The sequence below is a fragment of the Drosophila suzukii genome, chromosome 2L (assembly GCF_043229965.1).
Source record: "Drosophila suzukii chromosome 2L, CBGP_Dsuzu_IsoJpt1.0, whole genome shotgun sequence".
Classification (NCBI taxonomy): domain Eukaryota; kingdom Metazoa; phylum Arthropoda; class Insecta; order Diptera; family Drosophilidae; genus Drosophila; species Drosophila suzukii.
The window spans coordinates 16,861,347-16,878,589 of NC_092080.1; the positions used below are offsets into that span (position 1 = coordinate 16,861,347).

At 39.0% G+C, this 17,243-nt stretch overlaps 4 protein-coding genes across 4 annotated transcripts; 2 read left to right on the top strand and 2 right to left on the bottom strand.

The window, feature by feature from the left end:
* Window positions 1–834: 834 nt before the first annotated feature.
* On the bottom strand, window positions 835–17,213 carry meng (serine/threonine-protein kinase meng-po). The gene is made up of 2 exons (XM_017090398.4): window positions 16,676–17,213; window positions 835–3,031 (listed from the first exon to the last, which is right to left on the bottom strand). The coding sequence occupies exons 1-2, from the start codon at window positions 16,686–16,688 to the stop codon at window positions 1,674–1,676; spliced, it is 1,371 nt and encodes a 456-aa protein (XP_016945887.1). The 5' UTR covers window positions 16,689–17,213; the 3' UTR covers window positions 835–1,673.
* Window positions 9,643–10,598, top strand: LOC108021605 (uncharacterized). The gene is made up of 2 exons (XM_017090401.4): window positions 9,643–9,721; window positions 10,221–10,598. The coding sequence occupies exons 1-2, from the start codon at window positions 9,660–9,662 to the stop codon at window positions 10,522–10,524; spliced, it is 366 nt and encodes a 121-aa protein (XP_016945890.4). The 5' UTR covers window positions 9,643–9,659; the 3' UTR covers window positions 10,525–10,598.
* LOC108021603 (uncharacterized) lies at window positions 12,534–13,700 on the top strand. Its single transcript, XM_017090399.4, has 2 exons — window positions 12,534–13,120; window positions 13,256–13,700. The coding sequence occupies exons 1-2, from the start codon at window positions 12,738–12,740 to the stop codon at window positions 13,662–13,664; spliced, it is 792 nt and encodes a 263-aa protein (XP_016945888.3). The 5' UTR covers window positions 12,534–12,737; the 3' UTR covers window positions 13,665–13,700.
* LOC108021604 (E3 ubiquitin-protein ligase KCMF1-like) lies at window positions 13,702–14,439 on the bottom strand. Its single transcript, XM_017090400.4, has 2 exons — window positions 14,280–14,439; window positions 13,702–14,222 (listed from the first exon to the last, which is right to left on the bottom strand). The coding sequence occupies exons 1-2, from the start codon at window positions 14,291–14,293 to the stop codon at window positions 13,859–13,861; spliced, it is 378 nt and encodes a 125-aa protein (XP_016945889.3). The 5' UTR covers window positions 14,294–14,439; the 3' UTR covers window positions 13,702–13,858.
* Window positions 17,214–17,243: the final 30 nt, after the last annotated feature.

Here is a 17,243-nt window from a genome sequence, read left to right on the forward strand (position 1 = left end):
TTAAAAAACTCACGCACGCTTCGTCTAGCCGGAATTTTAGCACGCCCTGTGTTTGGCCATTAAAAACATTTAAGTGTTGGCATGCGCCTCGTAAAATAATGTCTTCAACTCGGATGCTTTATAAAACAAAGTCAAGGTGAAACGACATTGACCCTAGGCGCTCAAGTTAATTACAGGTTAACCAAAGGCACTAATCAATCACTTGACCAATCGATTGGATTGGATCGAATCGCATCCGAGCGGCCTTTGATTCATGGTTGCCAGAATTATACAATTTAATAGCATTATGTGGGGGGAGGCAGAGAACGCGCAATGCAAACATCTTGTCCGCCCACCCAACACACGGCGTAACCCCACCTTTGCTGAATTAACCTTAACGCTTGTTTATTAGAGACTGAATTACGGGCAGGGGCGTCACATCCTGTCCACTGCAAACAATGGGAAAACTGCACAAACAAAAAACTTAGATTGTTTTCCACCAGCTCCTCTTCCAATTGGCCCCCATGGAAACCGTGACATTCAATGTCGAACCAACTAAAGAAAATCATCTGAGTGACCTTCACGCACAACATAACAAATAATTAGCCAATCAATGGATCGGTCTGCGCGGAAAAGCCATCAGCAGGATATATAAACAATAATTTAAATTCAAATAATAAATATTTACCTTCAGCTGTAGGTAGGTAGTTTCTCCAGAATTGTTATTCGCCTGATTGTTTTGCAAATCTAGTGTGGGGATTATGAGGCGATTTGTTTAGGGGACTTTGCTTGCCAAAATCTTGTATGAACATGTGGACACGAAACTAGATTCCACTAGTTATATTAAAAATATACTTTTTTAAATAAACTCAGTTTACGGTTCTATATTTATAGCATTTTGTAGGTATACATAGGGTATTAACTGGTAAATACACATAAGTATGCTTTAAAAGTCATAAGCAACTAAATAGTATGTACAAAATGGTTTGATACTCGTAAATGTCATCTACACATCAATGCGGATAGCTACATAAATACATATATAGTCTATTACAAATATAAAACAAACCTTAGTCCTCTAATAATTGGTCTTGAATGCACCATCGCACTCCTTACATCTCTTTAAAGTCTATAACTAGGTAATTGCATTAGTTTGTATCCCGTACACATAAAGTAAGTAACGCGTAAATCACACATTATATAGTACACCCATAAATATAATCGTTAAACTAAATACATATATAGAGTTTATATAGAAAATCATCGTGGCGGAAGACTAGAAAGGTAACACTACTGGAAAATTATCCGTTGACGTGTTGTTTTTCTCAAACTGGGTTTCATTATGCTACAAATTCTTACTACTTAGTTATACCAAATTTCATCTATATAAAATTATGTTAAATTCAGTTCTGGGATTTTGCACTCGCAGAACAACAGAAAAGAACCATTGAGAAATGGCTTCTCTGCTCTACAAAAACGATCTTATAGATCCACAAATTCAAACAGTTCCGCTCTCCTTCGATTGAGCTATATCGTCTTATTTACACATTGATATTATCAAAAAATTTATAAATCTTTTGAACAATTCGGAGTTGTCTATAAGGTCATTTATATATTTCGGTTTGCCTCCCTGTATGGTAACCAAGCATACAAATCTCTTGAGGATCTGAAAGATAGTTTCTTGGAACCATACTCTACTGCATCAGATCCAGAGCGTGTAGGCTCTCCACATCCGGATCGAAGTTGGCGTCGCAGGTGGAGAGCCAGTCCCAGACTCGCCGTCGCACCATCGCCTGATCGATGGGAATGTCCAGTCCATAGGTGGACATCATCCGCTTGAAGCGCAGCTTGTTCTCATCGCCGGAGAGGCGACCCTCCCGCTGGTTGAGGTAGATGCAGGAGTCTTGGTCGTGGTTGGTGGGCGAGATGAGGGTGGCCGACTTGGAGGTGGAGATCCGGCACTCCACCCAGCGGTCCTTCATGTACTTGGCCACCTCGGTGATCTTGCAGCGATCCTCGGGATCGTGGCTCAGATACTTGCGGAAGCAGCGCATCAGCCGGGGTGAGAATCGCCGGAAGTTATCCGGCACCTTGGTGGTCTTCCGCTGTTCGTACTTCATAAAATTGGCATATGCCTGATCCTTAACCCAGTCAGCGGATGTCCAGGGTGGATTTCCGGTGAGGATGTTATACAGCAGAATACCGAACTGCCACGAATCACTGACCGGCAGGCACTGGAACCGCTCGTTCTTGATCAGCTCCAGCTGCTCCGGCGGCACACAGCTGGTCCACGTGTGCTTCACCTTGTGTACCAGCAGACCCTTCTTCGTGGTGGCCCCAAAGTCGCAAAGCTTCACCCGCGTGAAGTCCGGCGTGAAGACCAGTATGTTCTCGATCTTCAGATCGCGGTGCACCAGACTCTTGGAGTGCATGAAGCCGAGGGCGGAGCTCAGCTGCTCCGAGATCAGTTTGCAGGCGTTCTCGTGCAGGCCGTTGGGTCCAATGTTCGAGGCCAGATCTCCATAGGGGGCATGCTCCATCGCGAACACGTAGTAGTCCATTGTCTGGAAGGCCACTGCATAGGCGCTCAGGATGTGGTGGTGGTGCGAGAGTTCGTAGTTGTAGTGGAACTCCTTCTGGAACTCCTTGATCGTGGTCAGCTCGGCGTGCACCGCCTTTAGGACCACCAGTGTGTTGGTCGGTCTGTGCCGGCACAGCAAGATCTTGGCGAAGCAGCCCTCGGCCAGGGTCTTCTCGATGTTGTACTGGTCGGCAAAGGTCATTAGAGGCAGCTCCACGTCCGGAATGAGATGGATCTGGCCGCCATCGTTCTTGTCCGGCTTCTTGTAGATGCTGCTCCGCCGGCTCACGGAGGCCGCTCCCGGCACCTCCAATCTACCGGTGCTTGTGCTCGTCGGCGTGAGGGGTGTGCTGCACCGCTTCTGGTTGTTGTGGTTGGTGCAGGTGCTGCTGTTGTTGTTGCTGTTCCGACTGTTGGTGCTCCCACCGTCGCCGAAGGAGCGGCGCAGCCGGAAGGAGAATGAGCGTTTCTCTGTAAGATAAAGAAAAATTTTAAAATTAGATACTTCAAAATAAATAAAATTTTAAAAAATCCCCACTACAGAAAATTCAATAAATTTTACGAATTTCTTAATTTTTACAAACAAATGTTAATATTGCTCTTCAAATTTACACTACAATATATTTGGAATGGAAGAAAATAGTATGTATTTAATAAATTTGTTTATTTTATAATTAACTTAACCCTTTATCTTTTTTTGCGGTGATGTATATGATTTAAATGATAAATTTAATTAGGTACTAACAAATCCGAACTTTTACATTATTATAGTAAATAATATAAATGATCGGATGAAAAATATTATTGATTGGTCTACAATGCCTAAAAATACATTTAACTTTGCATTTATATCGCTCAAATGCTTCAAGTTATACTTGAATAACTCAAACGTAAACTATTTACATAAAGCACTTGCAAAGCGAACAGTTAAAGTAAGCCCAAGGCTATGAAACCAAAAATAGGAGAACCGATGTCAGACCACAGCCAAATTATCAAAATATAATTAGCATTGACCCTACCCATGGCAACACAGATATTACCTGTTCGCACCTCAACTGAACTGACCACCAACATAAAGAACACCATATTGTGTCACATTGAGCTTCTTTAATTGTATTTTTTGTTGGTTATTTTGTTCTGTATGATTTATAGTCAACGTTTGATGTGCTACTTCGGCTGCTTTTATGTGTCCATTTGTTGTTCCACAATGCGAATTATTAATTTATCAGGCGGCAGAACATAGAAAAGCGTTTTACAGCCCTCCATATCGAAATGGGCGTGATGGGAGAATCGCCCACGTCCAAGACAGAGAAAAAGACGATGTTGTCGCCAAATTGTCTGTGACAAAGTTAGTGCAGAATTTGCGTAGATTCGCGGGGCGAGATGGTCTGTCTTCACTATGAGTTATGAATATGTGGGGCCGCGCAGCACAGACGTCAGCAGTTAGTCACTGACTGACGATTGCTCCGATTTTTGGAATCCGCAATCTGCGTAGTGCCAGTCCCAACACTCCTACCTACATTCGGCCTCATTTATAGCCTGGGAAATCGCGGAAAATCATTTGATTTGCAGCCGAATGGGACACTGGCAGACATCTACTAGGTATATCTATAGAATGCGTTAGCTGGAAAATCGCACCAAGCCAAGCAAGTAAAATTTAACCAAAACATTTATAGGGCGTGATGTGATTCTCTTGATTTTCTCACAATTTTACCGCGAATTCATTTTGACGCTAAATTTTCATCTATATTCTGCGATCAAAATCGCTGGCCCCAGTCGTATTTTATTTGGTGTCACTGGGAACTAGGGGGTTGGCGAATTAGTAATTACATCTATTCAAAAATATTTCCCGTTAAGACAAATTACTATCAGACGAAAGCGGAAAATACTTAAAGCTCTGGCATGCGAGAAATGCATTTTTGGTTGAACAAATTAATGAACGCTCCCCAAGGTGGGTCCAAATATATACCCAAGTACCGCTATGGGCGGCGGGTATTAATAGTTACGGGACAGCTTGTAAAATTCGTTGATTTACGTTATAAAACGATCTGTTTAATATTGTAAATCTCCATGAAACAGAAACATGACATTTATACCGCTTAGAGATAATTATTAGGTCTTAAACTTGTTTTGACTCTTTGAAATATACAATTATAATTATTTAAGTGTTATAAACATCGTTAATTCTAGAACACATTAATAAATCTAGTTGATATAGGGCGAAAATAAAAATAATATCAATTTGGAACTTTTATTTGAACTACTCTTAAACTATTTTAACATTGTTCTCTTCAAATTCCATAGATAGAATATTATATAAATTCATTTTAATGATTCCTTATATTCATCCTCATGGAATTAATTTACTTGATGTATTATTTCTAGATACAGAGCCTATTCTTGAGAGGACAAATGTTATTTTTGCTGTAGCCCATTAACCCCCAAGAATAAGTACCAATAGTTTGCAGACAACTCAAAGTTTTTGGCGGTTCTTTTTCTGAGCAATTTCTATTTCCGTTCCAGAAGTGATTGGCTTGGGGCCAGAGGTGGTCAGTGCCCACCGCAGAGATCCCTAATAAACAAGATCTCCACTTGTTGGCCAGTCACAAAATATGGGAAAACTAATTATAAATCGCTGCAAATCGTCAAGCAGACGTACAAAAACCCCAGCGACCTGCGTGTGTTCATAAATCAAACTTTCACTTTCCTCTCGTTCATCCTGCCCCCTTTTCCTCCTGACCCTCCACACCCAATTCGAATGATATGGCCATTTTATCTTGATATTCTCTTCATATATTTGCGGCAGAAACACTTTGCATGCCAAAAATAGCAGAACAAACAAATGAGCCAAAAAGGGTCAGCAGGCATTCTCAAAGATGCATTTCGGCGGGCTAAATATAAAATGGAAGTCAGATTTTCCGTGAATATCATCTGCCTCCGAGGGGAGTCGTGTAAACAGTGGCTCAAAATAAACAAACACCCCTGTGGACAGTCGGACCGAAGTGAAATGTGAAATGCAATTGCAACAAAGGCGCCGGGAAACAATATCAGACAACTTTTGGCTAATTTCTTAGTCGAACTTTAGACTCCCTCAATAAGATAACTATACTCGTAGATCTTTATAAAGTATAAAACATTTTTTGAGTAATAAGTAATAAAGTAACAAAAGTTAAACAGATTCTTGAATTATTATTTTTTTAGTAACAAATTTGGTAATTGTTTGAGTTCTATTTATTCCTAACATTTTAATTGAAAAGCTTTGGTAAGATATGTTATTTGTCCAGTCCTCGTAATTTGGAGAAACTTAAATCAAAATATCAGTTAGGAATACCATTTTTTTTAAACAAAATACTTTTAGAGTTGAATGTTAGGAATAGGATTTTGAATCCAATGTCAAATTATAATAATTAATAATTATTAACTTGCCTGTAAGAACTACATTTAAAAATATTTCCGACTTATTATATAAGCTACATTGGTAGACGGGAATATCATATATGATTAAAGAATACATAGGGAATTTCCCAACCTGGAATATGCATATAGTAAATATTTAATATATACCTTCATTTTCCTCGGTAACAAACATATCGTTTTTGATTATTTATTATGATGCTACGCCCCCGCCGAAAGCTTTTAAGTAGTACTCGAGGATTTCCAAAGAATCGATATGATCCCCTGGCCATAGAGCAGAGCAGACTCACTAGGCCCAGGCAGCGTCCAACTCTCGTATGAGTGACTGACAAAATGAGCGTTTCGCACCCCGCCCTCCTTATGGAGGGGGTCTACGGGTCCACCAGCGATTTGTGTCCCGGTTCCCGCCTGCTTGGCAACCCGCCCGACACTGTGCGCGACTTTGGGGGCATTGCTGACGTCAATCGGCAAGTCGTTGTCGGTCGGCGTGCTACATACAGGCACAGATATAGCCCCACTCAGAGGCCGACGAGGCTGGGCTGCCTCTGGGTCTCCATCGGATTGTAAGTTTCCTATTATTACAAAATAAACGCAAACACTTTTAGACCAGCGCCAATCCAGCCAGACATGATGAATTGCCCGGGCTGGCGTCTGGAGACTAAAGACCGGAGACCGGAGACCGGAGACCATAGACCCGAGACCATCGACCGGCCAATCCCCCTTAATAGAGTATGTTAAACAATTGATCCAAACTGATTGAGCAATCAGCGGAACTTAAGGCCCCACTCTTTGATGTGGGCGGAAAACGTAAGTTGATTTTCAGGACCTACGCCAACTTGAAAAAGTCGGAATGGCTTTTACGTGCTGCATCTATAGGGTTGGGGGACCTACGACAATCTGTTGCCACTTTTTCATTTCCCATCGAAATTGAAATACATTTTCTTCATATCTCTCAGACTTAAGAACTTTTTTTGTATACCTAATTACTGTTTACACAAACATATGAATTTGGGTCAAGAAAGTTCTATTACAATTTCAAATGTAATTTTGTGTATTTTTTCAGTGCAATAAGAGAGCAGCAGGGTAGTTCTTGTTTTTTTATGTTTTTTGGTAGTGTTTATAATTTTCCCTTACCTGTTTTACTTAAAGGAAAGGATCAATCAAATATTAATTAGCTAAAAAGGAAACTATTCCTAACCCAGGTAATTTATTATTAATAAATAATCACATGTTGTACTAGGTTTTTTCCCAAAGTTTATTTTAAGGCTTGTCCAACAAGCATTGCTCACTCCCTGTATAACAAGTTTTCGTAAGCAGAATAACATATTATACAACAATTCAATAAAAATTAACGACTTGAAAGAAAATTTCCGCTGCGCCCACAAGCCCCGAGCGAAGGCAACAAAAACCAAAATAAACAAAAAGAAATAAAATTAAATATATATAGGTTTTTAATGTATACAGCCAAACAAGCAAACCCGAAATTAAATAAATAATATTAAGAGAGAGAGCTCTTTTTATGCCCTGGATCCTACGTCTTAGACAACGGTCTGAGTTTTGATATGAGGAGCAGGCGAATAATGCGAATTTTGTGTATTTTTATTGTATTTATGAAACACGTTTAAATTTGTACAATTTGCTTTCCCTATCTTTTGGCCAAGGAGTGGTATTTTTAGAAAAGTAGGCGTGTATCCGCCCCTCCCGCCGGTCCACCAAAACATATTGATATATGGCAGCACTCTAGAAGACCACCAACCAGAGGCAGCTGCTCTTGGAAAATTGCGCACATGACCAGCACGAGCGGCAGGTGGTAAGTGGCAAGTGGCAAGTGATGATGCCGAAGGGGTAGCCAGGATGAAAGGAGGACAAAAGCCGGCTCCTTCAAGAAACACCTTCGCGCTGAGTGGCGCTTGACAGGCTCGCATGCCAGGGCTAATAGGGCGAGAAAAGAACTCAAGAGGCCTTTTCTGGCCCCCGCACAGTGATGGTCTAAAGTCACCGCCCACGGCATAATTTCCATAATTTATTTTAATAGTTCCGCCTTTACGATTTATTTAATTTGCTCGCCTTTATTTCACATTATATCTGAAAGTACATATTTTTTTGTGCAAAATAAATGCTTATAAATAGCCTCCTGTGAGGCGAACAAATTTGTAATTACGCGCCAACAAAAATGAATGAAAACCAAAGGCAGGAAAAAAAAACTGAGTGTCGTGTAAAAAATTCATGTAGCTGACAATTTCCAAGGTAAGGTCAAGGCAAGTGCCTACGTAAAATCATTTATCAAACCTCTGGTTGATATGAAAGCATCACGGAAAAATTTTAAAAATGAATAATGTACTGTTGAGAAGACCCAATAAATAATATCTGGATAGTTTGCCCCTGTCGAAGGTAAGGCCATACAGATTGGGCCGATGCCCACGTACATAAATTAAATGGGCCATTCATTAGGGGTCAAATCGGTGCGAAAGTGGAAAAGCTCAATACTTGTGAAAATAAATACATAAGTTTCTGAAATGTTCTGCGGGGGAGGCTGTGGGTTAAACAATTGCTGTTTAATATCTCTCATGTGTTCTTGGGTCTGTAATATGTGTTCACGGAACACTCAAAACGCCCATAAATAACTGTAAGTAATGCTAATAATAATATTTGCATTGCAAACTGAAAGATCGAAAATCTGTTGCTTGACGTCAACTTAAAGTTGCGATGACTGAAATAATTAGAAGAGTTTTTCCTGTTTGGGGAAGCGGATATTAGGAATGGAAATCAATTGGATAATTGTTTGCTGATTAATTGTCTGCCATTTGATTTGTTTATGGGTATCGATATAAATTCCAAATTCAACAGGCAATCTTCTTTGACTGACAGGCACGAATTTAAATTGACCTATAAAGAATTGATTAATGTATGACCTGACTCCTGATATCTTTCAGTCTGATTGTATACACTTCTCATGGCACTTTAGATAATCAATCAAATTTAAATGCACTACAAATATTGTATTTTCTTAATGAAATAGGCCAACTTCTTATTGCAATTTTCACACAACAATGAATGCTTTCGGACACTCGGTAAACAAACAAATTGTCATATTTTTTTGTTCTTAATAAAATTAAGTAAAATGCCCCAGAGAAGTAAAAAGAACGAAAAAACATTTGCTAGACGGACGAGACCATAACAAAAACATTTCAAGAGAAAGCTCAATGGCAAAAACATCATCACGTGTATCTAGTATAAACAAAAACACCGCGTCTAGACTATATCCGAAAACTGGTTAAAACCGACCTCTTTTGAAGTGCTCCTGGAACCATTGACCAGTGGATGGCTTTCGAAATGTTCTCTCATCGTCAACTTATAGCAAAATAGTTCGAGTTCCAAAATAAGGCATGACCGAATAATGTTCTTTAAAAAGAAACATTAATTAGACAAATAATACGAATGTTCAATAAAATTGTTAGACTACATTTTCGATTACTCACACAGATAAAAACCAATCTGCGTAAAATATTTTCCATTTATATAATAGACATTTATTGGCCCGACCAAATAGACGATTCATGTGATGTTTGAGCAGCTAAAACGTAGCAAAAATTAATAATTTATTAAATACTACACACGTATGCCCGTACGTATACTCACACACATTAAAATAAAAATGCTTTCTTCAGCGTCAGGAATACAGAAGATGAGAAGAAAAAGCGTCCACAGTGACACCCACGCATTTCACTCAGCTTTCTCTTTTAAAAGGTAATCACACAACATTTCTGTATTTACTCTGTCTCCGTCTCCCAATTGCTTATAAGATGCATTTTAATTTGACTTCCAATCAACACCCCATAAAGTATATATTTAAAATAGAACAGCAGGCTTTGAACTTTGAGTTACCCCTAAGTCCTATATCAGAACTGTTCTTTCATATATTTCAAATCGAACAGCAGGCTTTGAACTTTGAGTTACCCAAAGTCCTATATCAGAATTATTCTTTCATATATTTCCAATCGAACAGCAGGCTTTGAGCCTTGAGTTACCCCTAAGTCCTATATCAGAATTAGTCTTTCACATATTTCAAATCGAGCAGCAGGCTTTGAACTTTGAGTTACCGCTAAGTTTTATATCAGAATTATTCTTTCACATATTTTAAATCGAACATCAGGCTTTGAACTTTGAGTTTGCTACTTCAGAATTATTCTTTCACATCCGAACAAATTTTGATCTAAAAAAATAATTAAATGTTTACCTCGTGCAGCAGTCTTCTAACCTGGAAACCAATCAAAATGAAGTTTCCCCGCCGAGCAGCCGACGAAGTTCAACCCGACGCGATCATTGACTTGACCCATCTGGATGAGATACAGCCCGTCCCCAGGCGCCTGGCCGATCGGAACTATGAACCCTACTTGTGCCCCATTTGCATCGAACCACCTGAGGGTCCGGTGGCCACCTTGTGTGGCCACATCTTCTGCATGAGATGCCTGATTCCTGCAATGCGGCTCCATCGCATCTGTCCCATGTGCAAGCAAATCGTGTCCGAAATTATTCGCCTCCATCTCTAATTTCAAGATTTCTTGTTGTTGTTTTAAGTTACGTTTTGACAATAATAAAACTAGCATCAACAGCAGACGAATTATACACTCAGCTAATCAAATCTTTAATGCGCTCATTATGAGTTTTTACAATTCTTAAGTACATATTTTTATTGCGTGTCAATGGCAAAAAGCGCGTCACAAACGCACGGAGCACAGAAACAGTTGGTCGAACGAACCTGTGCAGTCCGCCAACACAGATGGATATATCTTTCGAAAATACTTATACATTTTATCTTTTGGTTAGCCATAATATTTCTCGCGCCGACAGGCGACGGCACGACCTTGTCCCACGGATCAACGCGTAGAAAGCGAAAGAAGCGGACTGTAGAAGATCAAATCGGAATAAAATAAACCAAGCCAACGCATTTCTCTTGGATGCATTATGAAATTACATTTTTTTTAAACCAAATTAAAACTTAATTATTGCTTAGGAAGGATTAAAAATAGAATAGCTACTTGTTGGCCTTATAGAAATTATTAAGAAATTATTTAAAATATTTCATATAGATCTTAATATATTCTTTTAATAATCCTAAGTAAGTATTTAGATTATAATCTATGATGGTATACGTTGCGTATAAATAATATTGATGTTTATTTCAGCCTTCCTAAAGAAATAATTATGAAAATAAAGCAGAAACGAATACTTTTTTCATTTGCATTGCAATTCACTATGGATATTTATTAATAATATTCAAGTCGTATTTTTGCCCACTCGCTGTTTGCAATTATCTCGAAAGGTTCATTGCACCTTCTCTGCCTAATTTGAACACAATCAAAAAGCATTTGCAATATCTCGCGAGAATTAATTGCACATTAGCCTATCGGTGTTGAGAAAACACATCTTGAGGGCACACAAAAAGCACTTGTCTGCTCGAAAATAGCCCAAAACACATTACACCGAAGAAGACATCGCTCATACGACGCGTGTGCCGCTGTGGCAATTAAAAATCAGAAATCGTAAACAATGTTCAGCCATAATGTGCGAAATATGGATAATATTTTTTTTAATTTTTGTATATCTTCAAAAAACTTATTTGGAAAAGAACAATTTTCAGTTTCTAGACTTTTACGCATTTTTAACTGCGGTAAGCGGATTAACATTTACCCTATGTTGGGCTGAAAACAATAGTTTTTTTGTTGGTGATAAGTTTCCCTTTTTATTTAAAGGTATAATATTTCATTTAAATATATTTTTAAAATTTTATTTTTCGCCTTACCATTTACACTTGACAGCCGTCAATATTTTCAACACATTTTTTCAATTAGGGCGCATTAAATATGCGTACACTCTGCATTCACATGTTCAATTTTGTTTATTTGAGTGATATTGAAAAATCGCGTGTGGATGAGCAATGTTTGCGCTGCGGTTTGACTTGCCTGAGTTCAAATTTCCACCAATATCACCGCAGATATATTAAATTCTCTTTGAGCGAGCATCAGTATTCACTGTCTGTGGCTAAAATTGTTGAAGGCGGCAATTGGCTTCGCACTTCATTAATGATGCCGCGTCGGAAGCTTCATTGCCCAACAAAAATACAAAAAAAAATTACGCATTTAAAAAGAAATATGCATATATCAACGGATTTTCTTGTACGTACACAAAGATAACTTAGGTGGCTCTCGGAAAAATCAGCAGCAAATTTAATTTCCGTTTCGATGCATCGTGAAAACCAAAAATGCTCAAAATTCGTATCAATCAAAGCATTTTTTCGTCGCTTGACTGATTTCAATCGCTTCTTCTGACCGCCCTATAAATATTTAATTTTGTTTATTTTTTTTTGACTATCACATGCTATTCATCGATCGAGAGGCTGATTTCTTTTTTACGTACATGTTTTTGGCAGACAAATCTTTTTTAAATTGATTTCAGTGAAATAATAATATTTCATAAGTAGACATTGATTTTCATCTGATCTTAATTAAAAGCGATTTTTCGTCAATTCTTAGCGAATTTTCTTCTGCCCGATGCCAAACAAATTAGTTCAACCTTAAAGATCTAATTGGCCACTGACGAAAGAGATGAGTACCAAAATTGATGGGCAAAATTAGGCGGCCAGAAGACCCCATAGAGTTAAACACATCTAGTGTGCCTTGAGGGTACCTCCATACGATATTCACAGACAGTCAGGCAGTTCGAATTAATACACATTAAAACATACACGTAGTCAATAAACAAAATGGAATACAGAGTTGAGTTGTTAAAAGAACCAATAGTGGATCGCAAGTTGGAGCATAGAACAGAGAGCAAAACAGAGCGAAAAGTGGAAATTGAGGAGCCCCATCTAACGCAACATCTTAAGAAGCACTACGAGACGGAGGTGGAAGTTTTGGGGCTTCTTGTAGACCTGGAACACCGATACCGTCAGTTCTACGATCTCTATCAGTGTGAAATCCTGGCCCAAAAGACACTTATCGAACGGATATGGCTACTAACCCAACGATATCTGATTCTGATCAGTTCGGAGCAGAGCTGCAGATATCCCGAGGTGTATACCTTGTCGACCGAAGAGGCGATTGTAAATGAGTACGAGGAGAAATTGGAAGTAGTGCGGGCCTCCAAGTGAGTTACATAGGCTATCTTGGGACCAAAATTATTATAATCAATTTAAAAAATGTCTACAACATATAAATAATACTAAAAATTAGGTGCATAAATATCTATCTGATACATTTTATTATATTAATATTCCCTTAGCAACACCATGAAGAACTCCCTGATGGAAATAAGTCTGCACTGCAAGAAGTTCTATGCCGCCTACGAACGACTGGACAAGACCCAGGAAACCCCGATGATCATGGGCGACAGCCATCACAGGAGCATCAAGTACCACAAAATGGTGGCAGTCGATATCTTTAACTATCTGTACGCAGTGGTCCTGAAACTAAAGTGCTTCATGCATCAGCTGGATCCCGTAAATCTGGAGAGTGTCGAGGACTATCGCGACTTGCTCCAAAACGAATCCATGATGGAAGAATTCGACGAGTACCTCAAGGAGAACTTTGTCTACTGCAAGTGCCTACAGCCCACTCAAACTTGCCCGATCCTGAAGCTAAAGTGTTCCCACCAAAACCTAGTAAATTTGAAGTATGTCAGTCGTATCTAGTCAAGACACAATAAATGGAAGCCCTCTAATATAAAACACGATTGCTTATATTCCATTTATTTATTGGTTTGCAATGGCTGCCTTATACAATTAATCAATATTAATGAACGTCCCATTGACATTTGTGGGACTCTATACCCAATAAACAGAAGCCCTAAAATTTGTCATTATTCCCTGTAGCTGACCGCTTTGCCCTAAACATTCAGCTTATAACAGGACAACAAGTCGGGATCAGCACTAGGGTGCAGCTCCTCCAAATGACGCTCGAATTCCTCCAGATTAAAGTTGTTTATCTTGCAGTAGGGGCAGCGAATGAGCATCGGGTACTTTCCGGCTCCCAACTCCTCTTGGGTGTAGAAAAGAGCCAGGCTCGCCGGCGTGAGGATGCAGTGCATCGCGTGGTCGAACTTGTGCTCCTTGGTGGTCACATCGAGGGCGTAGCACCCGTTGCACAGGTTGAACTCCTCCAGGCAGGAGAGGCAATGGAACCGGCGACCCGGAAAATTCTGGCGCAGGCATCCGCTGCAGGTGAAGCCCATGTGGCGGTGGGATTCGTCTCTGCGAGGTATCTTATTATATAGTATGGGATTGGGACTTCCGATGGGGGAAACTTACTTATCGTTCTGCATCTCTTATGATTTACTTAAAAAGGTTAAGTAGTTGCAAATTTCACGCTGAATTTAAAGCTTACTTAACTCAAAGTCAACCGAGTGCAAATCGTAAAAGATGTTGGAGTAAGAAGTTTTTTCCTGACAAGGTACGTCTTTCCCAAAGGAGTTAAAAACTGATTGTCATTGTGAGACCTTAACAACGGTATTTCAATGAACTATTGATGGAAATATTTTCTAATAGGTTTGCTACCATGTAACATCGCTAAATATCGATATTTTCTATCCTAAGCTATTTCTTAAAACTCTTTAATGTTGTTAAATACCTGTTTTGTTTATAAAACTTATATTGAAGAAATTATTCTGCCTATAAGTAACCATTTATCGATTAATACGTTTATATGTACGACCAGATTTCCTTTTTGTTATAAAATACCAAAAATACCAGAAACTCTGATGGAAAGTTAGCTCGTGTAGATAGCCTTTATCGATAGCAATTAATCGAAATACAACCTTATTAAGAATAATCCAGAAGAATTAAGAGACCGAAAACAAACTTAAAACAAACTGAAATTGAAAAGGCCAGAGGGATGAGAGACTTGGTGACCTTTGTTCAATCGTTACACTTCTGTTGCATTACCAAGAAGACTCAGGGTCATAACTGTTATCTATGGTTTTATTCACCCCTGAACTTTTAGCAGCGCCAGCGAGAAAAGTTCTTGGAGGACATTTCATCGCCGAGCAGAGCGTCACATCATGAGCATCTGAAGCGTGTTTAATGCGATTCGCTCAGGCACAAGTCACATTCACATCCCGAGGATGAGGATGGCATTCAAAAAGGCAAGTCCTGGCCGCAGGTGGCACTTGTGTATGCAACTGTCGTGGTCGTGTGGGGCTCATCACAATGAACCCATTGAGGCAGAAGTGCCCCGACTTTGTCCCCACCGAGATGGCAATCAGGGGGCATTTGTGGGCGCACCAGAAAGGACACAGGATTGTGGATTGTGGATTGCCGGACCCAAGGATACCGCTCTGAAGCCGAAGCCACCTGGCTAATGACCGGCTGCAACACCCACATAAAAACGTACTATGATGAGCGGAGAAAATCAGAATCTCGTGCGTCATTCGATTATGAGTTTAGGGTCTATCCCCAGCCGCCTAATTTATTTTATACATTTTGGATAAACAAAATTCATGGCATTTTGGCGCTCAGGCCGGGCAGACCATGTTTATGATAATGACGTTGTTGTCATTTGTCGCTTGGTGTTCTTTTCCTTTCTTTATATTTCTTTTTGGCCTGGTGTTGAAAGCAGGTTTAAGTGGTATACCCATGTGGGTTGATTGCTCTCTTCGGTCTATGTTTCTCGATTTATTTTTAGCCAGGATAATTGAAAAGCAAGCAACACAGAAAAACAGCAGGACGAAAATGGAAATGAGTGGGGCGTTGGCAAGGGGACTGACTCCCACATCCTATTTGATTGAAAAGAATCTCGTCAGTGTTGTGTGAGCTCTGTGAAAAGGATTATTTACATAAATATAGGGTTGGGTCACAGCTGAGCTCATGTCGAGTTGGCCCGGGCAAACAAAGGATAATCGGATTGAATGACGGCAATCAACGAGCAAAATTGTGCAACTGTTTGATAACCACTGGCAATTACAGCACTCAGATGAGGAACTGCACCAAGGAATACTTCGGGGAAAAGTTATAGCTAGGAATAGAATTAATTAGGGAAGGAAAGGTATGGGGGCTAATATTGTACATAAATCCATTAAGAGAAACATTTTTAACAACGTGTTGGCTGTCGTCAAATGTGAATTGTAAATGTGAATTGATTAAAATCGAAAAAGTGCTTAGAATGATATTAAATAATATATTTGCTAAATTTGCCTCATTTCAGAACTAAACTGAATAAAACAAAGAAGTTTTGGTGCAGTCTACGGAAGGTATACTAGGTAATACATATAATTCTACAATTTTGCCCAGAATTCTTGAAACATACTCTTAACAGGGTCTCGGTTTCAAAAAATTTAACAATTTTTATTGACCTTATCGCATATTTCTTATAGCATATGTAGATAAAAGGATTCTAAACTACATTCATCTATATTAAAATGCAGTTTTTCTCGTGTGGTAACCGTTAAAGTACCTTTTTTTTACTTTACTTTGATAACTAGAACAAAAACTTTTTATTTTTTTTAATTTCAATAATTTTTTTGTTTTCTTTGTAAATTATAAATGTATGGTAAAAAATCAAAGATCTAGTTTTAATGACTCTTCATAAAAAATGTACGTAAAACCATTTACTTTGTACAAAGAAAAACTATTTGAACATTATTTTTTTAATATTTTTGAATTAAAACCACTAATATTTAGACTATAAAAATAAAACAAATTTTACTCACCGATAGTGCCCATTTTTGGCAATTTGGTTTCCTTGATCAGTAATCCAAAATACGATTCGTAATCCTTTTTGTACTTTAAAAATGTCGGTATCGAATACCGTTGCCCACCGATTTCAGAGCGTGTCTTCGAGGCCAAACGAAACGTCAAAAAAGCTGCGATCACACTTGTAAAGTCACATTGCAAATAGCAAAATTCGGTGATAATTGACTAGTTTTTGGTAAACAATATATTTTCCGCTTTGTTTTTGTTTCGCAATTTCCAGCGTAAGGTGGAAATTTCAAGGTTGCTTCACAATTAGAAATAAGTTGGCAGAACAAGATGAATGGGATGTTTTAGTTGACTTGTTTGCTTGCCTATATTTTCTTTATTTTTCGCGAACGGATACTAAGTAGCGGGCAGTATAGTCGCAAAGAATAATGGCAACAATAAAAATACACAAAACACAAGCAGCGAAAGACGCGAAAAAATTGAACGCAGAGACCACGGCACTTTCACGTCCACACGTCAGGAGTTTTCCGTTATGAATGATTTCCCATTTCCCAGACGGTTCGGTTTTTATATTTGCAT

Bases quoted from the DNA above. Each gene is read 5' to 3' on its own strand.
- LOC108021603 (XM_017090399.4), top strand. From the start codon at position 12,738: ATGGAATACAGAGTTGAGTTGTTAAAAGAACCAATAGTGGATCGCAAG. The intron at 13,121-13,255 runs GTGAGTTACATA...ATATTCCCTTAG, and splicing joins GAAGTAGTGCGGGCCTCCAA to CAACACCATGAAGAACTCCC.
- LOC108021605 (XM_017090401.4), top strand. From the start codon at position 9,660: ATGAGAAGAAAAAGCGTCCACAGTGACACCCACGCATTTCACTCAGCT. The intron at 9,722-10,220 runs GTAATCACACAA...TACCTCGTGCAG, and splicing joins TCAGCTTTCTCTTTTAAAAG to CAGTCTTCTAACCTGGAAAC.